The sequence below is a fragment of the Salminus brasiliensis genome, chromosome 2, assembly GCF_030463535.1.
Source record: "Salminus brasiliensis chromosome 2, fSalBra1.hap2, whole genome shotgun sequence".
Taxonomy (NCBI): Eukaryota; Metazoa; Chordata; class Actinopteri; order Characiformes; family Bryconidae; genus Salminus; species Salminus brasiliensis.
The window spans coordinates 6,433,083-6,455,242 of record NC_132879.1 but is presented as its reverse complement, the minus strand read 5'-3'; the positions used below and the strand labels follow the sequence as shown (position 1 = coordinate 6,455,242).

General features: G+C 44.9%; 2 protein-coding genes across 3 annotated transcripts in view; one reads left to right on the top strand and one right to left on the bottom strand.

Moving 5' to 3' along the window:
* zdhhc3b (zDHHC palmitoyltransferase 3b) overlaps positions 1–2,154 on the bottom strand; it is a 25,874-nt gene extending 23,720 nt beyond the window's left edge. The window contains exon 1 of the mRNA XM_072674237.1: positions 2,079–2,154. The gene's annotated coding sequence lies outside the window, so the exon portion shown is untranslated. The remainder of the gene's footprint in view (positions 1–2,078) is intronic.
* Positions 1,648–22,160, top strand: ehmt2 (euchromatic histone-lysine N-methyltransferase 2). 2 transcript variants are annotated; one of them, XM_072674234.1, is made up of 28 exons: positions 1,648–1,743; positions 2,124–2,163; positions 2,467–2,577; positions 3,459–3,610; positions 5,080–5,152; positions 5,253–5,350; positions 5,470–5,661; positions 6,537–6,608; positions 6,793–6,895; positions 7,324–7,419; positions 8,167–8,300; positions 8,467–8,610; positions 8,883–9,190; positions 9,493–9,738; positions 9,890–9,972; positions 10,230–10,336; positions 10,638–10,760; positions 11,374–11,475; positions 12,156–12,260; positions 12,539–12,693; positions 13,034–13,201; positions 13,291–13,435; positions 14,851–14,928; positions 15,586–15,701; positions 16,186–16,272; positions 16,448–16,526; positions 17,610–17,785; positions 18,383–22,160. In XM_072674234.1, the coding sequence occupies exons 1-28, from the start codon at positions 1,735–1,737 to the stop codon at positions 18,561–18,563; spliced, it is 3,483 nt and encodes a 1,160-aa protein (XP_072530335.1). In that variant the 5' UTR covers positions 1,648–1,734; the 3' UTR covers positions 18,564–22,160. The 2 variants fall into 2 exon arrangements, with proteins under 2 accessions (XP_072530335.1, XP_072530334.1); XM_072674233.1 differs by having other exon boundaries at positions 3,417–3,610.

The following is a 22,160-nucleotide window of genomic DNA, read 5'->3' as shown; positions in this document are numbered from 1 at the left end:
GGCTAGTCTGATTATGTATTTCAGCCAAATGGGCTAGTCTGATTATGTATTTCAGCCAAACAGGCTAGTCTGATTATGCATTTCAGCCAAACGGGCTAGTCTGATTATGCATTTCAGCCAAATGGGCTAGTCTGATTATGCATTTCAGCCAAATGGGCTAGTCTGATTATGCATTTCAGCCAAATATGCTAGTCTGATTATGTATTTCAGCCAAATGAGCTAGTCTGATTATGTATTTCAGCCAAACAGACTAGTCTGATTATGCATTTCAGCCAAATGGGCTAGTCTGATTATGCATTTCAGCCAAATGGGCTAGTCTGATTATGCATTTCAGCCAAATGGGCTAGTCTGATTATGTATTTCAGCCAAACAGACTAGTCTGATTATGCATTTCAGCCAAATGGGCTAGTCTGATTATGCATTTCAGCCAAATATGCTAGTCTGATTATGTATTTCAGCCAAATGGGCTAGTCTGATTATGTATTTCAGCCAAACAGACTAGTCTGATTATGCATTTCAGCCAAATGGGCTAGTCTGATTATGCATTTCAGCCAAATGGGCTAGTCTGATTATGCATTTCAGCCAAATGGGCTAGTCTGATTATGTATTTCAGCCAAACAGACTAGTCTGATTATGCATTTCAGCCAAATGGGCCAGTCTGATTATGCATTTCAGCCAAATGGGCTAGTCTGATTATGCATTTCAGCCAAATGGGCCAGTCTGATTATGCATTTCAGCCAAATGGGCTAGTACAACTAGTCAAAATACAAGTCTGACTATGCCAGCTGATGTCTGTCTGTTATTGAGGCAATAACCTAGTCTGACAGTTATTTTGTCATTATTTCGTATGTTATATAAACTCATTTAAATTACAAAACATAGTTGTAGATCCATCTACGAGAGCTTTTCTCTTGTTTATGAAGAACCATTGAACATTTTGAAGCGTGCAGGTCGCTTTAACAGGTGCTTGGTATGATTCTGTCCTCACCTACCGGTCTGACTACAGCTGTACAACTCAAACAAATAGAAATCTGTGTGCTAAATACTGAGAGCAACTCATTAAACCAGCAGAACCAGGAGCGCTCCAGCTTGTGGGCCGGGGAAACCAGTAGCTGCACTGGGCCTCGTGGATAGTGTGGATGACCCCTGACCCCTGATGGGGCAGTGGTGGCTCAGCGGTTAGAGCGCCGGGATATCGATAACAGGGTTGTGGGTTCGATTCCCAGGCTTGGCAAGCTGCCACTTGAGCAAGGCCCTTTACCCTCTCTGCTCCCCGGGCGCTGGAGTTGGCTGCCCACCGCTCTGGGGGGTGTGTGTACTCACTGCCCCTAACACATGTGAGTGTGTGTTCGCTACCAGATGGGTTAAATGCGGAGGACACATTTCGCTGTACAGTGACAAATACGTGCACCTTTATCCTTTTACCTTTATAAGTATGAAAAGTCAATCAATTAATTAATTTAATTTAATTGAATTTAATTGAATTTAATTTAATCTAATTTAATTTAATTTAATATTAGCCTACTGATGGCCGACAGTTTAGGCTGAAAGGCTTGGGACAGCTGGCACAAAGGTGGGGAACCCCCTGTTTACTGGACGGTAGAGGGACCTTTATTTTGAAAGCGGTTCAACTCTCCAGCCATTTTGAGCGCAGCGCCGCTCCTGTGTGTGTTTTCATACTCGACTATTTTCTTATTTTGGACTCTTTTACTAAAACTTGTCTGCAAAGGAAGGATGGAGGAGGTAAGTGCAGAAAAACAGCAGCTTAAAGGCGAGCCTATCCTCCTCCGCGTGCTCACAGATACCCCCGTGTTGAGGAGGTTCCCTGGAGGCTGGGGATGAGCTGCAGTTCAGCCTCAGCTCCTTTCTCCTCCTTATGATTCACACATGGGCCAGAAAACTGCTAAATAATCCTAAATAAACCTGTGCAGGTCCATCAGCAGCGTTTAAGCCCTGCCCGGCCTGCAGGGGTGCAGGGGGCTGATGGGAGCAGCATGTTTGCAGTACTGCTGCAGCCTTGTTGTGGGAGCAGTGGGTGAAGCTGGCAGGGTTTGGCTTCATTAACAGGGTTATCTCACCTGTCTGAATGTCTGTCCTGTGTTTTGTGTCATTTTCTGATCCAGAGTCCGTCCGAGAGCAGCCTGCCGCACTGCAAACCCTCAGGTGATGCTCCTCTCCTTCATCCTCACCTGGAGCTGGTCAGGGTTGTCATGGTTACTCGATAAAATGAATGATAATCAATAACTGTTGATCTTCTGGGCGGATCAGCGTTGATTAACTAACATGGTTATTATGGTGTATATATATAATATTCAGAACTGATTTCATACAAGAGTCCTACTGGTCCTCCAGTATGGTTCCTGGACGGTTCCTGGACGGTTCCTGGACGGTTCCTCAGCGGTTCCTCGACGGTTCCTGGACGGTTCCTCCACCTAACATTGACTTTCTTTCTTTTTTTAATTTAAGAGAGCGAGAGTCCCTCGATGAAGGACAAGGACAAAGAGAAGGACAAGGAGGAGGAGGAGGACGACACCAGTGAGAAGGCAGCAACGTCCAGCTCCAGCAAGCCCTATGCAGGTAAGCATGGACCAGACCAATGGGCTCCGTAGTGTACGATCCACCCCTGGCCACTTTATCAGAAACCCCTCTGGTGTAGCTCCACCTTGCTGGTGTTCAGATGGTGTTACAAGTGCAAAGAGGCAGGGCTTTCTACGAAAGGTGCGGGCGAGTGGAATCGCAAGGCAGGGGTTTCTGATAAAGTGGCCGGTCAGTGTAAGCACAAGGTGAGGTTTCTACTAAAGGTGCAGGGAACTAGAAATGCAAGGCAGGGGTTTCTGATAAAGTGGCCGGTGAGAGAAAGCTCAATGTAGGGGTTTCTGATAAAGTGGCCGGTCAGTGTAAGCACAATGTAGGGGTTTCTGATAAAGTGTCCACTGAGCGGAAGCGCAAGAAGGCAGGTGTTTCTGATAAAGTGGCCAGTGAGAGAAAGCTCAATGTAGGGGTTTCTGATAAAGTGGCCGGTCAGTGTAAGCACAATGTAGGGGTTTCTGATAAAGTGTCCACTGAGCGGAAGCGCAAGAAGGCAGGTGTTTCTGATAAAGTGGCCAGTGAGAGAAAGCTCAATGTAGGGGTTTCTGATAAAGTGGCCGGTGAGAGAAAGCACAATGTAGGGGTTTCTGATAAAGTGGCCGGTCAGTGTAAGCACAATGTAGGGGTTTCTGATAAAGTGTCCACTGAGCGGAAGCGCAAGAAGGCAGGTGTTTCTGATAAAGTGGCCAGTGAGTGTAAGCACAATGTAGGGGTTTCTGATAAAGTGGCCAGCTTTTTAAAGAATTCAAACTGGTTTGTTAATGAATCTCTCTCTCTCTCTCTCTCTCTCATACACACACACACACACACACACACACACACACTAGGTCATGCTGCTAAGTCTCTTCCTCCCTCCTCCCTGTCTTCAGTGTCTGGAAGAGCGAAGATGAGTGTGTGTGGACCAGGCAGCAAAAATCCTGCCACCTCCTCTTCCACTCTTTCTTCACCCTCCTCTTCCTCTGCTCCACCTCCTAAAGTCCACCGTGCTCGCAAGACCATGAACAGACCCCCACTCACACAGGTGAGATCAGCAGGGATGTGTTTGGTGTCTGACGTTTTGCTTCTTGGTAATGACTCAAAGTTACTGAATCATTCATGACTGTTATAGAATCATTTCTAGCAGTTACTGAATCATTTATAATAGACACAAAATAATCTTTAATACACACTGAATCATTTATAAGAGTTACTGAATTTATAATAGATCGATACTAAATAATGTTTTAATAGGTCCGGAATAATTTATGATAGATCCTGATTAATTTAAAATAGATACTGAATCATTTGTAGGACTTACTGAATCATTTATAAAAGATACTGAATCATTTATAAAAGATACTGAATCATTTATGACTGTTATAGAATAATTTATAGGAGTTAATGCATCATTTATAATAGATACTGAATCATTTATGTTTGTTATAGAATCATTTATAGGAGTTAATGCATAATTTATAATAGATACCGAATCATTTATGTTTGTTATAGAATCATTTATAGAAGTTAATGCATAATTTATAGGAGTTACTGAATCATTCATAATAGATAGATACTAAATCATTTTTAATAGATCCGGAATCATTTATGATAGATCCTGAATCATTTATGATAGATACTGAATCATTTGTAGGACTTACTGAATCATTTATAAAAGATACTGAATCATTTGTGTTTGTTATAGAATAATTTATAGGAGTTAATGCATAATTTATAGGAGTTACTGAATCGTTTATAATAGATAGATACTAAATAATTTTTTAGTAGATCTGGAATCATTTATGAAAGATCCTGAATCATTTATAATAGATACTGAACAGTATTCACAGTATTGTACAGTAAACGGTATTATTGGCACACTGTCGGTCATGGATAATCATGTGTACATTATTATGTGAGTGCACACCCCTCTCTCCATCAATGGGACCACTCTGGAGAGGGTCAGCTGCTTCAAGTTCCTTGGTGTTCATATCACAAAGGAGTCATTCGTCAGTCACACTGTCCTTAAATGGACAGAACATACAGCAGCTATCTGAGGACGTCCAACAGCTTCTACCCTCAGGCCATCAGGCTGCTGAACAGCCAGTAGTACAGTGCGCCAGTCCGCAGTCTGTCACAGTCTCATCTCACCAGATATCACACCTCCACCCCATACACACACACACACACACACACACTGCACCCACCAAAGACTTCTCTCCTCTCACACTACACTTGAATTCATTATGTTATATATATATATATATTTAGTGTGTGTGTGTGTGTGTGTAGTATGTGTATAGAGTATGTAGAGTGTGTCTTTACAGTATATATAGTATGCATAGTGTGTGTATGTGTACAGTGTGTGTATATATTGTGTATGTTAATGTGTATACATTCTGAATGTCTTATTTTGTGTAAGAATTTTGTATTTGTGTGGGGGGAAAGACTCACTCACCTGTACACCTGTGGTAATGTGATGTGACCATAAACCTGATGTGATGTGTTCCTCAGGTGCGCTCTGTTGAATCCTCTGCTGTAACTCCTGTGAAAACAGCGACAGCCGGCTCTTTGGACACTGACGCAGGTTTCTGTGAATTTGAGTTTTTCATCATGTTTTACTCTGGTTTCTTTGTTCTGTATTAAGTGTGTGTGTGTGTGTGTGTGTGTGTGTGTGTGTGTGGCAGTAAAAAGGCTGAAGGTGGGGACAGACTCTGACTCCACACCGCCCCCTGCAGAAAGTCCAGTGAAGGTGCCTGAGCCACAACCACAGTCTCACAAAGAGGTGAGATGGATTAATGTCTTTAGTAAAAGTAAATGATGATCTGTCCGGTAGGGGTTTCTAATAAAGTGGCCAGTGAGTGGAGGTTCCTTTTGTGAAGTGCATGTTTGTTTTTATTTTAGTCCCCAGCGACTGTGAAGCCTGCAACTCCCGTGGCTTCACCTGTGGTGGAGAAGGTGGAGCCTGAAGTTACGGCACCCAAGGAGCACCACGGTGGTTGGTTGGAGGATATGGTTGATGAAGCAGATGAGGAAGACTTCCACCTGATGTACAACAGCTATGCAGGGGATGACGTCATCTACTCTGACGACAAGGTTAGAAAACCCAAATACACAAAGTTAGTGAGAGTGTCTACCTGTAAAACTCAATATAACATTAGAATAAACCCAAATAAACATAAAGTCAGTGGTCAGTGAGAGTGTCTACCTGTAATTAACTCTATATAATATTAGAATAAACCCAAATAAACATAAAGTCAGTGGTCAGTGAGAGTGTCTACCTATAAAACTCTATATAACATTAGAATAAACCAAATAAACATAAAGTCAGTGGTCAGTGAGAGTGTCTACCTGTAATTAACTCTATATAACATTAGAATAAACCCAAATAAACATAAAGTCAGTGGTCAGTGAGAGTGTCTACCTATAAAACTCTATATAACATTAGAATAAACCAAATAAACATAAAGTCAGTGGTCAGTGAGAGTGTCTACCTGTAATTAACTCTATATAACATTAGAATAAACCCAAATAAACATAAAGTCAGTGGTCAGTGAGAGTGTCTAACTGTAAAACTCAATATAACATTAGAATAAACCCAAATAAACATAAAGTCAGTGGTCAGTGAGAGTGTCTACCTGTAATTAACTCTATATAACATTAGAATAAACCCAAATAAACATAAAGTCAGTGGTCAGTGAGAGTGTCTACCTGTAATTAACTCTATATAACATTAGAATAAACCCAAATAAACATAAAGTCAGTGGTCAGTGAGAGTGTCTACCTGTTCTTAACTCTATATAACATTAGAATAAACCCTAATAAACATGAAGTCAGTGGTCAGTGAGAGTGTCTACCTGTAAAACTCTAGCTGTAGACTCATTTGAACTATAGAGACTTGTCACACTTTAGGGCGTATAATGTACTGAGATCAAGGAATCCAGGGCCTGAATCTGATCTTCTGTCCGCAGTCTGATGATGGAATGATGGAGGGGCCTCTGGAGGTACGAATGGGAGGAGATATGAGTAACCTGTCTGATCAGGTATGCTCCTTCAGCCAATCACAGACAGATTTAGGTTGACTTGTCAGACATCAGCAGTATGCATGTGTAATGTAGGTGTGATCAGAAAGCTTGTGTGTTTCGGTTTCACACTCATGTTTTTTTGGCACACTGACATTATTTCCTAAATGATGTCCTAATTATTATTAATTATGATTTTATTTAGCGCTCTCCATCAGAGCAGCCCAGAACAGGCCTGAAGAAGAAGCAGCAGCAGCAACAGCAGCAGCAGGGCAAGGAAAGAGACGCACCAGCAGCTGCAGAGACAGGTGTGTGTTTATGTACGAGAACGTGCCAACGTTTATTTAAAGGGAAATTCACCCAAATTTTCTAAATTCTATGCAGAAATTAGTGCTTGAGATGAGCACAGTGAACACATTGTAGAGAATCTTACTTAACTCAGATTGCTTTATGGTGGTTGCTGTGTCTACGAACCAAATATAGCCATTTTACTTATTATCCCAGGGTGGGACGGAACCTGTGTGTGTCCTCTGTGTTTTAACTTTAATGCCGATAAGGGGGTAGATAGTGGAAAACCTCAGCAAATGTGTTTTCTTTGGGACTATGCCTTGATGTACCCCTCCACAATTTTAATGCATGTAACCTGCTCTGAATGAGTTTGGAGATTTAGTTTGGTGTGTGTGTGTGTGTGTGTGTGTGTGTGTGTGTGTGTGTGTGTGTGTGTTTTTATTAACAGCTGCTCCAGCAGGGGTCTCCACTGATTACACTGAAGTTCCTCTGGGGTCTCTGGACATCTCCGCTGCAGACAGCCTTACACTCTCGCCCCACGCAGGTGTGTCTATCAGATGAGGTGTTTTTGTTGTTGGTCTTTATTATATGTATTTTCAGCCATAACATTACTACCACCCACCTGCTAATATTGGGTAGGTCCCCCTTTTTGCAAAAGCTCTGATTGGAGCTCCGCAGGACCTCTGAAGGTCAATAAGTTACAGCAGGTCATTTAAGTCATATAAGCTGTCAGGTGGGGCCCTGTGGATCACATCAATAAGCCGGTTCTTTCTTGGAGCACTTTTGGTAGGTACTGACCACTGCCTGCCCGGATTACCCCCACAAGGTCTGTCTGATGTTTTGGAGATGCTCTGACGCTCAGTCATAGATTTTTTATGATATGCTTCTGCTCACTGTGGAGCTGCACAAGACCTCTCGCCAGAACAACGTAACTTTGCATAAACCATATTGATATTATTTAAATGCGTGCTGTCTCTCTCTCTCTCTCTCTCTCTCTCTCTCTCTCCCTCCCTCCCTCTCTGTCTCTCTCTGTCTCTCTCTTTTTCTCTCTGTCTCTCTCTCTCTGTCTCTCTCTCTCTGTCTCTCTCCCTCTCTCTTTCTCTGTCTCTGTCTGTCTCTCTCTGTCTCTCTCTCTGTGTCATTGTCTCTCTCTGTCTCTCTCTCTCTCTCTGTCTCTGTCTGTCTGTCTCTTTCTCCCTCTCTCTCTATCTCTGTCTGTCTGTCTCTCTCGCTCTCTGTGTTTGTCTCTGTCTGTCTGTCTGTCTGTCTGTCTCTCTCTCTCTCTCTGTAGATGGCAGTGATAGAGAGATGGAGCGGATGGAGGAGTTGCCATTGTGTAGCTGTAGGATGGAGGCCCCACGTGTAGAGCGGCTTGCTGCACACACACACCGCACCTGCATGGCCATTGAGAGCATTAACGGACAGGTACGCGTGTGTCTGTATAGTGTTCATATGATCCACATGCTGCCAGACTGCAGTGCGCTACAGAAAGCATAGGGGGCGCTCTGTAATGTTTAACTGATCCTAACTAAAGTACACTTTCCACCCCCTGTTTCCTCCTGCTTGTCTCTGGTCCCTGTCTCCCTGTCAGCTGGTGGGCTGTACCAATCAGATTGTGAAGGGGGAGACGATGCGTCCGTCAAGTCGTGTGTCTCTGATGGTTCTGTGTGAAACTCATCGATCACACATGGTGAAACACCACTGCTGCCCGGGCTGCGGATACTTCTGCCTGTCTGTACGTCTCCACTCAGTCAACACCACCCCACTCAGCTCCACTCCACCCACTCAGCTCCACGCCACCCAGTCAATGCCACTCAGTCAGCTCAACTCCACCCATTTAGCTCTATTCCACCCCGTCAGCTTCACTTGGTCAACTCGGCTCCACTCTGCTCTACTCAACTCCACCCATTTTGCTCTATTCCACCCAGTCAGCTTCAGAGTTTCAATCTTTCATAGCTTTTAAAGTTGTTCAGTTTTTGAAGACTTTGAACTTTTCTAAACTTTTAGGGAACGTTTCTGGAGTGCTGTCCTGACGTCCGTATCGCTCACCGTTTCCACCGCGGCTGTGTGTCCGTGTTGGGTGGGGGCCGGGGCCGGGGCGGAGGCGGTGGTGGCCTCCTATTCTGCCCGCACTGTGGAGAGGACGCCTCCGAGGCCCAGGAGGTCACCATCCCCCCAGCGACCCCGTCACCAGGTGCAACCGTAGTCACAGCAACTGCCTCCTCCACTACAGCCACACCCTCGCTGCTTCTGTCCTCGCTGGCTGTGGCAACCACTGTCCTTAGCAACGAGAAGAGGACTGGTGAGCCAATCAGGTGAGAGAAACCTCTGGGGAGGTGTTACTGGAAAAAATACTAAAATGCTAAAATTTATAAGATGAAAATAATTAGAATTGTTGTTTTATATTTTTCTTAAATAATTATTGTATTTTATAAGGGCCATCTTTTTTTTCAATATTATTAATGTAATAATCGAAATAATTCTTCTTTAGACTGGTAGTAATGTAAAAAATAAATATTATATTTCTTTCATTATTTATTAACTAATAAATAACTAAATAAAAAATAATTAATTATTTATAAATGTTGATTAAATAATGGTTATTTTTTTTTATCAGTGCTCGGATGCATTGGCGAGGTGAGTCCAGAAAAGGGGCAGAGCTTCAGTTACAGCCTCCCAATACAGCTGCAGCTGCTGGAGGGGTTGGGATCGAGGATGTGGTTGCCCAAGGCGATGAGGGTGTGGACAGTGTTGGTCCCTCCCTCGTTTTGCCCAATGGAAAACCAGTCTGCCCCAGTGCAATTCCTCCAGGAGACAGGAGGGCGGCGCTACAGAGAGCCATTTTAACCCAGGATACAGAGAGGTAACCAAATAATACATAATAAGTGTCATAAGAAGATGCTCTACACTCCCACACTACATGTTCTGCTGTCTGTCACATCTCTGTATTTTAATTGGATGATTGAGCTCCTCTGAAATTGTAACACTGCTTTTCCTGCGTTCTTATTGGCCAGGAGGAAAAAGCTGAGGTTCCACCCCCGTCAGCTTTACCCAGCAGCCAAACAGGGCGAGGTCCAGAAAGTTCTGCTCATGCTCAGTAAGTTCCCAGAGCCGCCACCAGTCAGTTCTAACCCTAGTTTTAGAGACAATGGCTTTACAGACGCAGCCTAGCTGCCTGACACCTTTAGGAACCACCTGAAAAGCTATAGTAACCACTTAGTAACACCATACCACCCACCTTTGATGGATGACATAGCAACCACCAGTCCTGAGGAATGCGATATGCTGAGCGTGTGTCTCTCTCTCTCTCTCTCTCTCTCTCTCTCTCTCTCTCTCTCTCTCTCTCTCTCTCAGTGGAAGGTATAGATCCAGCCTATCAGCCTGATTCTCAGAATCGTCGTTCTGCTCTTCACGCTGCAGCTCAGCGTGGCCTGCTGGACATCTGCTACCTGCTCATACAGGTACAGCACACAAACACTGCTGCTCACACAGATCTACCGCCTGCTCATAGGGGACAGCACACAAACACACCCGATTCACACGGATCTGCCGTCTGCACTTACTGGTACACTGCTGCCTATTATTAGTATTGTCTGTTGGTTCGTTCTGTGAGAGTGACTATGGATGAAAAAGGGATACTGGCCAGAGTCAGGTGGGATTATGGGAAAATACACACTCTTACTGTATAGCCTCGGTTCAGTCTCTGACTCTGAAGCCCTTTCTTCATTATGAAAAAGGATTTCCTTGGTTTGGTGTTTTTAGGCGGGCGCTAAGGTGGACGCTCAGGATAAAAGCCTGAGGACACCCCTGCTGGAGGCAATCATCAACAATCAGGTGGAGGTGGCCCGGTTTCTCATGCAGAGCGGTGCCTGTGTTTACCATGTGGTGAGTATATATACACACACACACACATACACATACACACACACACATACGCATATATACATACACAGCCTTTCAAACCCGCTGAGCACCCAAAACACAGCACCTTCCTTCTGCGTCCCACCAAAAGCCCTGCCCCCTGCCCTCTCTTCAGCCCCAAGAAGCTCTTTCTTCAAGTATAGCCCCTCCCTTCAGTGTTCCCTCCAATCCCCTTCCTTAAACAAATATCTTAATCAGGTATCTGAATCAGACATCTTCACAGGCCAACATTTTTAAATGGAGCACCATCCATCATTCCAGAGAATAGGTCAGTCCCACTGCTCCACTGCTTCACAGCTCGATGCTGGGGGGCTTTACACTCCTCTAGCCCACACATGGCATAAGTCATGGTGCCAGTTGAGTCCTAATCTATTGGCAGTACTTCTCTACAGAGACTAGACAAGCTGTGTGTAGCTGTATCAATAGGTACAACTTAAAGTAGCAGAATGCATTCATTAGAAGGGGTGTCCACAAACATTTGGACATGTATGTATGTTGTTGCTGTCATGCAAAATCCTTGTATTTTTGTTGTTTTAAACTTTTTGGCCGAATCCTCATTTCTTTTTCTATTTCACAGGAGGAGGATGGCTCCACTGGTCTCCATCACGCTGCTAAACTGGGGAATCTGGAGATCGTCACATTTTTGCTGAACACCGGTCAGGTGGACATAAATGCTCAGGTGCGGTCTGAACTGTCTGTCTGTTGAGAATGTGATTCACCCATGACTCTTTACAAATAAGCCACTAAACTGGGATGGTTTGGCTGATTATTCATATTAATTATGAGGCTTTGACTTGATGACTTTTTAATTTCGGGAATGGTGGGGTGGTGGGGAAGGATTGTATTTCCAGCTGAGAATCCCACCTCCTCCCACCAAACACATCACATCACAGCAATAGCTCACGCTCATTATTCACACAACCTACAGCTGGAGGTTTAATGGTAATGGGCCAATCGGAAAACAAAGACTTTTAATGAGCATAATATATATATAATACCACTGTATAAAAATAGCATGAGTAATAAATATAAATACAAGCTATATATATATATATATATATATATATGTGTGTATATGTATGTGTGTGTGTATATATATATATATATATATATATATATATATATATATATATATATATATATATATATATATATATATATAGCTTGTATTCATATTTATTACTCATGCTATTTTTGTACAGTGGTATTATATATGGTTCTTGATCTATAAAGCTGTCCTGGTGGAGTAGTTATTGAACAAAGACGTATAATAAAATACATAAAAATATAAATAAATATTAATACTAACACAATTACTACTTCTACTGTGAAGCTAATGATAATGCACTGTGTCTGTAGGACAGTGGTGGATGGACTCCTATAATCTGGGCTGCTGAACACCGACACACTGACATCATCAGAGCTCTGCTGAACCGAGGGGCTGACGTCACGCTCAAAGACAAGGTTACACACTTTCACATAGTCATACGACCTCTCATACACACGTATAAGGATGCACATGCACGTGTATGTATGTATATGTTCTTTTGGAGCATTGCTGTTGGTCCATTCACACAACATAAAGAACAAAAAAAGTGTAGCAATAGAAAAAAATGGAGATACAAGGATTTTGAGTGACTGCAAAAGGATAATGCAGAAAATAGACACAGTGGGTGTTATTATATCTAAAGTTTAGTTATTAAACTATCTAAAATGTTGTGTGTGTGTATGTGTGTGTGTAGGAGATGAATGTGTGTTTACACTGGGCTTCGTTTGCGGGCAGCGCTGAGATTGCTGAGCTGGTTCTGAACGCAGGCTGTCCGCTCTCCAGTGTAAACCTGCACGGAGACACACCCCTCCACATCTCCGCTCGAGAGGGATACCACGAATGTGTCACGTCAGTATCGGCACACAACATTCAGTCAGTCAGTTGTGTGCTTATTCACAGCTGTGTGCAAAAGTTTGGACACCCCAGTCATATATGTGCTTATAAGTGTAAATAAGCCATATCCTCTACAGAGACACAATTCTGCACATTTTAATACACACACACTGTTCGTTAACTCTATCTTACATATTTTGGGGGAATAAACAAATAGAAATTTTGCAGTGTCTTTTATTTGAATTTTTATATTAATTTTCAGAAATCAACACATGACATCTGAGCATGGGTGTACAAACTTTTGAGTGAGACTGAAACACCTGTTTCTGTATGGTATATGTGTGCTATCAAGCAGGCTATTCCTGTCCCGTGGAGCGGACATTGACGTTGTGAACAGAGAAGGAGACACGCCCCTCTCTCTGGCGCGTTCTGATTCGCCGGTTTGGGTGGCGCTGCAGATCAACAGGAAGTTACGCAGAGGAATAGCCAATCGGATCGTCCGAACAGAGAGAATCATCTGCAGGTTGGATTCTCGCTCACTTTACTTCCACTCAGCAGATTAATGTAGGTGTTTGTGTGTCTCTGTGTCTGACTCTGTGTCTGTGTGTGTAGTGACGTAGCACAGGGTTATGAGAACGTTCCCATCCCCTGTGTAAACGGAGTGGATGATGAAGGCTGTCCGTCGGATTATAAATACATCGCTGAGAATTGTGAAACATCCGCCATGAACATAGACCGCAACATCACACACCTACAGGTATACACACACACACACACACACACACCCCTTCTCTAGCCCAGCTGGTCTAATTAACATGATTGAGTCCACCTGATGTAGCTCACCTGATCTGATCCCTCTCATGTATCTCAAATGATCCAGTCCCTCTGATCTAATCACTCTGATGTAGCCCATATTATATAGTTCTTCTGATTTAGTCCGTCTGATCTAATCCCTTTGATCTAGCCCATATTATATGGTTCCTCTGATGTAGCCCACCTTATCTAATCCCTCTGATGTAGCCCATATTGTATAGTTCATTTGATTTACCCCACCCCATCTAGTTCCTCCAAAGTACCTCACCTGATCTAGTCCCTTTGATGTAGCCCTTATTATATAGTTCATCTGATTTAGCCCATCTGCTCTAGTTCTACTGATGTACCACATCTGATCTAATCCCTCTAATGTAGCCCACCGATCTAGTTCCTCCGATGTAGCCCACCTGATTTATTTCCCATCTGATGTAGCCCACCTGATTTATTTCCCATCTGATGTAGCCCATCTGATCTAGTTCCTCTGATGTAGCCCATCTGATCTAGTTCCTCTGATGTAGCCCACCTTATCTAATCCCTCTGATGTAGCCCATATTGTATAGTTCATTTGTTTTACCCCACCTGATATAGTTTCTTCAGTTGTCGAATACCGGATCTAGTTCCCATCTGATGTAGCCCATCCGATCTAGTTCCCATCTGATGTAGCCCACCTGATCTAGTTTCTCTGACATAGCTCACCTGATCTAGTCCCTATGATGTAGCCCATATTATATAGTTCCTCTGATTTAGCCCACCTGCTGTAGTTCTGCTGATGTACCATATCTGATCTAGTCCCTCTGATGTAGCCCACCTTATCTAATCTCTCTGATGTAGCCCACCTTATCTAATCCCTCTGATGTAGCCCAAATTGTATAGTTCATTTGATTTACCCCACCCGATCTAGTTCCTCCGATGTAGCCCACCCGATCTAGTTCCCATCTGATGTAGCCCACCTGATCTAGTTCCTCTGACATAGCTCACCTGATCTAGTCCCTTTTGATGTAGCTCATATTATATAGTTCCTCTGATTTAGCCCTTCTGCTCTAGTTCTGCTGTTCTGTACCACATCTGATCTAATCCCTCTGATGTAGCCCACCCGGTCTAGCCCACCTGATGTAGCTTACTTGATGTAACCCACCTGATCTAATTTGTGTGATGTAGCCCACCTCATGTAGTCCTTGGGATCTAGCCAGTCTGATATAGTCCTTCTAACGTAGCCCACCTGTTTAGTGTTAGGTGATGGATACGGGAATGCACTTAATTGCATTCACACATAAGTGATGAGAGTCCTTTCTCTGTGTGTGTGTGTGTGTGTGTGTGTGTGTGTGTGTGTGTGTGTGTGTGTGTGTGTTTGTGCTGTAGCACTGTAGCTGCACTGACGACTGCTCCTCCAGTAACTGCCTGTGTGGGCAGCTCAGCATCCGCTGCTGGTACGACAAGGTACAGTAGATGTTACTGTTTATGTCTGTGTTTTTGGTGTCACTGAGTGCTGATAGTTAAAGGTATAAAATATATCCGAGGGGCATTTTGAGCTCTGAATAATACACAAGGCTACAAAAGTTTGTGCAAGATACACTATGTGTCCAAATGTTTGTGGACATCCCTTCTAATGAATTCAGCTACTTTAAGCTCCACCCAATGCTGACCTAGATGTGCAAATGCGCAAACACACAACTGTACAGAAGTACTGCCAATAGAATAGGACACTCTGGAGCAGATAAACATGAACCTGGTTGGTGCTCCATCCAGTACTTTTGGGATGAGGTTGGGTGATGATCTTACTAACACGCTTGTAGCTGAATTAATCAAATCCTCACAGCAACGCTCCTCCAAATTCTAGTAGAAACCTTCTTCCCTGGACAGTAGAGACAGCTACTCCAACAAAAGCAGGATCAACTCTTTTTAATACCCTTGTTTTCAAAAGAAACAATGAATGATAGGGTGTCCCAATACTTTTGTCCCCCCCAAACAACCTCATGCACACAGAGCCTAGACAGTTTTTAATGTATGGTATAAAATATTATATGAGGTGTAACTGTGTGTGTGTGTGTGTGTGTGTGTGTGTGTGTGTGTGTGTGTGTGTGTGTGTGTGTGTAGGACCAGCGCCTGCTGCAGGAGTTTAATAAGATCGAGCCCCCGCTGATCTTTGAGTGTAACCTGGCGTGTTCCTGTTATAAGTCCTGTAAGAACAGAGTGGTGCAGGCTGGGATGAAGTGAGTTTGGTCACACCTCACCCCGGTCATACTCACTCCAGTGTTACATCACTCACTCATTTATACACTCGTCTGTTCTACTGATTCCCCCTTCAGTTCATTACCTAACACCCATTAAACTAATAATTGATGTATATCTGCAGAGGTTCTAGGCATCTAATCACAGTATTTTAAGCCATGTCTCTCTGCAATAAGAGAGTTTTTACTGTAGAAGCTCCAGATCAGTAAAATCCAGTCAAAAGGAGCAAGAGCATTTCATTCTGAAGAAAGTAGTGCGATCTTGTGAGCTAGTCTGAAGAACAGAGCTCGATTCCTCCAGGTTTCTCCTGGACGCCCCCAGTGGGTACTTAAGCTGTCTGTCACACAAGTGTGTAGCCCAGAGTGTGTCACACACCTCCCTGTACCAGACCTCTTTTCATGGTGTAGGAAACTGAAGTGTGTCTGTGTGTGTCTGTGTGTGCCTGTGTGTGTGTGTCTGTGTTAGGGTGCGTTTGCAGCTTTATCGCACTGAGAAGATGGGCTGGGGGGTCAGAGCTCTGCAGGACATTCCACAAGGCAGCTTCATCTGCGAGTGAGTGATATATGCTCTCTCTCTCAGTTTCTTGCTCTCTCTCTCTCTCTCTCTCTGTGTTTTTCTCTCTGTCTCAGTTTCTGTTTTATTTGTTCTTTACTGCTTCTTCAGCACAGATCTTTAGTGTGTGTGTGTGTGTGTGTGTGTGTGTGTGTGTGTGTGCACGCACGCACAGGTACGTTGGGGAGTTGATCTCAGATGCAGAGGCCGATGTAAGAGAAGACGACTCATATCTGTTTGATCTGGACAATAAGGTAAGCCACTCAAACCTGCACGTCTAACCTAGCACCCGGATAGAGCCCCCTCAAACCTGCACGTCTAACCTAGCACCCGGATAGAGCCCCCTCAAACCTGCACGTCTAACCTAGCACCCGGACAGAGCCCCCTCAAACCTGCACGTCTAACCTAGCACCCGGACAGAGCCCCCTCAGACCTGCACGTCTAACCTAGCACCCGGACAGAGCCCCCTCAGACCTGCACGTCTAACCTAGCACCCGGATAGAGCCCCCTCAGACCTGCACGTCTAACCTAGCACCCGGACAGAGCCCCCTCAGACATGCACGTCTAACCTAGCACCCGGACAGAGCCCCCTCAGACCTGCACATCTAACCTAGCACCTGGATAAAGCCCCCTCAGACCTGCACATCTAACCTAGCACCCGGACAGAGCCCCCTCAGACCTGCACATCTAACCTAGCACCCGGACAGAGCCCCCTCAGACCTGCACATCTAACCTAGCACCTGGATAAAGCCCCCTCAAACCTGCACGTCTAACCTAGCACCTGGATAAAGCCCCCTCAGACCTGCACGTCTAACCTAGCACCCGGACAGAGCCCCCTCAAACCTGCACGTCTAACCTAGCACCCGGACAGAGCCCCTCAGACCTGCACGTCTAACCTAACACCCGAACAGAGCCCCCTCAGACCTTCACATCTAACCTAGCACCTGGATAAAGCCCCCTCAGACCTGCACGTCTAACCTAGCACCTGGATAGAGCCCCCTCAAACCTGCTTGTCTAACCTAGCACCCGGACAGAGCCCCCTCAGACCTGCTTGTCTAACCTAGCACCCGGACAGAGCCCCCTCAGACCTGCACATCTAACCTAGCACCCGGACAGAGCCCCCTCAGACCTGCACATCTAACCTAGCACCTGGATAGAGCCCCCTCAAACCTGCTTGTCTAACCTAGCACCCGGATCGAGCCGCTCGACCCTGCACATCTGACCTAGCACCTGGATAGAGCCCCCTCAAACCTGCACATCTAACCTAGCACTCGGATAGAGCTACTCAAACCTGCGTACCTGGTTAATGTCTAATAGAGTGTGTTTGTGTTTTGCAGGACGGTGAGGTGTACTGCATTGACGCCCGTTACTATGGTAACATCAGTCGTTTCATAAATCACCTGTGTGACCCCAATATTATACCTGTGCGAGTGTTTATGCTGCATCAGGACCTCCGTTTCCCCCGCATCGCCTTCTTCAGCTCCAGGGACATCCTAACGGGACAGGAGCTGGGGTAACACACACACACACTAACACACACACACACACACACACACACACACACACACACTCACTCACTCACTCACTCCTAGTTGCTCATAAATGGAATACATGGACGTAATTCTATTTAAACCTTTATGATATTAATAGTTTTCTCAGTTACTGTGCAGAATTTAATACTGCAGGTGTCTGTTACAGACAGGAGAGGGCAGCATCTCATCCACCTTTAAATCAACACTGACCGCTGGGCCATTATTCCAACTGGTACTTGGGCCACTAGGAAATGCCAGATTTGGCTTTAGTAGCCATGTCAATGCTGCTATCAGGGTTTTCACTGTTGGAAACAAAACCTCGTGTCTCCATTTTCCTTTTTTTTTTGTTCGCTCAAAGTTAAATGTGGGCGAGATCCGTCTCTGACCACCTCCGACAAGTGAAATTCGACCATCATCAGATGGTCAGCCAGAATCGCTGTTAATGGCAGGTGTAAACAGGCTCAGTGACCGACATGAAGAGATAAACAGTGTCTCAGTTTCTTTCTCTCTCTCTCCTGTGTGTGTGTGTGTGTGTGTGTGTGTGTGTGTGTGTGTGTGTGTGTGTGTGTGTGTCGCAGGTTTGATTATGGGGATCGTTTCTGGGACATTAAGAGTAAGTACTTCACGTGTCAGTGCGGATCAGAGAAGTGTAAACACTCTGCGGAGGCCATCGCGCTGGAGCAGAGCCGGCTCGCCCGCGTAGAGGCGTGTCCAGAGTCAGGAAGCGACCCCACGCTGAGCATGCTGGGAAACTCCTAACCCCTCCTGCACACCTCCTGGACTCGACCTGACCAGAGCAGCACCCCGCCCTCTGCAGCAGGGGCTAGCACTGACCCACACCAGCTTCACCATGTAATCAGATTTACACAGTCCCCCTCTGAACCTCAGCTGTAGTCGGTCATCCAGGACGAGTCGGGGTCTGAAGTCTAACAAGGCTAATGTATCTTACCAGCAATGGAAGTCTATGTACACCAATTAGCATGTCGCTAACGTCATGTCTAAACCGTCACACGCACTCCTCATACTGTGTGTGTGTGGGGGGGGGTGTTCAGTAGTCACTCATAGACTCAGAATGTAGTTTCCGACACTCTATGACTCCCGGTTGTCTATGAACATGGACTGAAAATTAGCTTCAGTGCTAATTGGTGGAGTATAAACCACATTTTAAGCTACATTAGCCTTGTAGCTCAAATGCTAATTGGTGGGGTATACACTTCCCGTAATTGTTAGCTATATACACCCTGTAGCTCAAATGCTAATTGGTGGGGTATACACTTCCCGTAATTGTTAGCTATATACACCCTGTAGCTCAAATGCTAATTGGTGGGGTATACACTTCCAGTAATTGTTAGCTATATACACCCTGTAGCTCAAATGCTAATTGGTGGGGTATACACTTCCAGTAATTGTTAGCTATATACACCCTGTAGCTCAAATGCTAATTGGTGGGGTATACACTTCCAGTAATTGGTAGCTATATACACCCTGTAGCTCAAATGCTAATTGGTGGGGTATACACTTCCAGTGATTGTTAGCTATATACACCCTGTAGCTCAAATGCTAATTGGTGGGGCATACACTTCCAGTGATTGTTAGCTATATACACCCTGTAGCTCAAATGCTAATTGGTGGGGCATACACTTCCAGTAATTGTTAGCTATATACACCCTGTAGCTCAAATGCTAATTGGTGGGGCATACACTTCCAGTAATTGTTAGCTATATACACCCTGTAGCTCAAATGCTAATTGGTGGGGCATACACTTCCAGTGATTGTTAGCTATATACACCCTGTAGCTCAAATGCTAATTGGTGGGGCATACACTTCCAGTAATTGTTAGCTATATACACCCTGTAGCTCAAATGCTAATTGGTGGGGCATACACTTCCAGTAATTGTTAGCTATATACACCCTGTAGCTCAAATGCTAATTGACGAAGTACAATCTTCCATTACTTCTTAGCTACACTAACAGTACCCATAACAGTGCTCATCCAGTGCTAACTGGTGGGGAGTGAGTTTCCATTACTTGTTAGCATCATTAGCCTTGTAGCTGCAGTGCTGATTGTGTTAATTGGTGAAGGATTAGCTACCATTGTTAGCTACGTTTGACTTACAGCGCAGTATAAGCTTTTATACCTTTAGTAGCTACATTTGTGTTATAGCGTCAGTGCTAATTGCTAATTGTAATAGCCTCAAAGCCAACAAGCAATGTAGAGCCTTATAGCTCCAGCACTTATTGGCGGGTGTACGTTTTCATAACTTACGCTAGCCTTGTAAGCTACGTTAGCCTTCTATTTCAAAGCTAACGGGTAGGGTATAAGGTTACAATGCTGTTTAGCTGCATTAGCCTCGTAGCTCCTGTGCTAATTAATTTGATATACGCTTTCATAACTTGTTAGCACTGAGGCTATAAGACGAATGTAGCTGATTGGTGGCGTGTTAGCTACATTAGCCTCGTAGCTCCAGTGTACTTGACTACAGAAGTGAGACTTCAGACACCGACCGTAAACAGAGCGGCTACGTCAGGGGTTACAGGGCTGGGCTGAGAGTGTGGCTGTTGCTTTAATAGAGCTGCACTGAATCTGCAGGGTTTTATAAGAGCTAATCAGACACAGCCATTCTAGTGAAGGTCCGGTGTGTGTGTGTGTGTGTGTGTGTGTGTTGTCGCTGTTTGTGTGAACGTGGCTAAGATAAGGCTTTATGTTTCCAGCCATGAAGGACGTTTAGGAAGGGTCAGATATGCTTGACCTTTTGACTGACCTCTGTGGTCAGCAGTGTGAATGGAAAGGTGCTCTATATTTTCCTTATACGAGTCACTGGATAAACAAGTGTGTTAGCATAAGAACACACAGTGCCCCACCCGTTCGGCCTACGACAGTTTAGCCCCACCCGTTCGGCCTACGACAGTTTAGCCCCACCCATTCGGCCTACAGCAGATTATCCCCACAACATTCGGCCTACAGCAGTTTAGCTCCGCAAAATCAGTTTACAGCTGTTTAGCCCCGCCCTTTCTACCTATGACAGTTTAGCCCCACCCATTCGGCCTACAGCAGTTTAGCCCCACCCATTCGGCCTACACCCGTTTAGCCCCGCCCATTCAGAATGCAGGAGTTTACCTCTGCAAATCCAGCCTACAGCGGTTTAGCCCCACCCATTCGGTCTGCACCAGTTTAATCCTACTTGTTGGGCCTACAACAGTTTAGCCCCACCCATTCGGCCTATAGAAGTTTAGCTCCGCCAAACCAGTTTACAGCTGTTTAGCCCCACCTGTTTGGCCTACAGCAGTTTAGCCCCACCCATTCGGCCTACAGAAGTTTAGCTCCGCCAAACCAGTTTACAGATGTTTAGCCCCACCTGTTTGGCCTACAGCAGTTTAGCCCCACCCATTCGGCCTGCACCAGTTTAGTCCCTACTCGTTGGGCCTATGACAGATTTAGCCCCACCCATTTGGCCTGCACCAATTTAGTCCCTACTCGTTGGGCCTATGACAGATTTAGCCCCACCCATTCGGCCTACAGAAGTTTAGCCCTGCCCGTTGGGCCTATGACAGATTTAGCCCCACCCATTCGGCCTACAGAAGTTTAGCCCTGCCCGTTGGGCCTATGACAGATTTAGCCCCGCCCGTTCGGCCTACAGAAGTTTAGCCCTGCCCGTTGGGCCTATGACAGATTTAGCCCCGCCCATTCAGCCTACAGCAGTTTAGCTCCGCCCATTCAGCTTGCAGGAGTATAGCCCCACCTCTTCAGCTTCCAGCAGTTTGGACACGTCCATTCACTCAGTACAGTGCAGCCAAACTGAACGGAGCTCATTTACATACATCAGTCTTAAAGAGACGGTCTGTTTAATTCTATTTGATGACGAGAAGTAGGACAATGGGTTCTTTTTTATAAAGCCAGTCGTGTGCAAAAGTTTGTGCACCCCTGTTGGAAGTACAAATTCTGTTTATGCTCATTTTAGTAAATAAACAGTAGCTGTGTGTTAAAATATGCAAAAAATGTGTCTCTGTAAACCAATCAGGGACGTTGAAGTTTTAGGGACGTTCAAGTGTTAGACACAGTCCTAATGTGTCTGTGTTCATGTGTCTGCTCTGAGAGCGTGAGATCTTCTCCGGTGATGTGTGGCAGCCCTCTCGATCTGTAACTGGACGTACTCACCCTTTGACCAGTGTGGCTCAGTGTCGAATGGAGCAACGTTCCCTATCCTCGTGCACTATGAGGGGGGTAGTGCACTGTTACACGTTCAGCTCATCCTTATGGACCATTCAGTTTTCTTCTCTGCTCTGAACTGTGGGTTGGGGAACATTATTAAGTCTGACTGAACATTTTTCATCATAATTAGTTTTAATAAATATGAT

Coding starts and splice junctions, on each gene's coding strand:
- ehmt2 (XM_072674233.1), top strand. Junction 5,351..5,469: donor AACCACAGTCTCACAAAGAG/GTGAGATGGATT, acceptor TTTTTATTTTAG/TCCCCAGCGACTGTGAAGCC. Junction 15,702..16,185: donor GTGGTGCAGGCTGGGATGAA/GTGAGTTTGGTC, acceptor TGTCTGTGTTAG/GGTGCGTTTGCAGCTTTATC.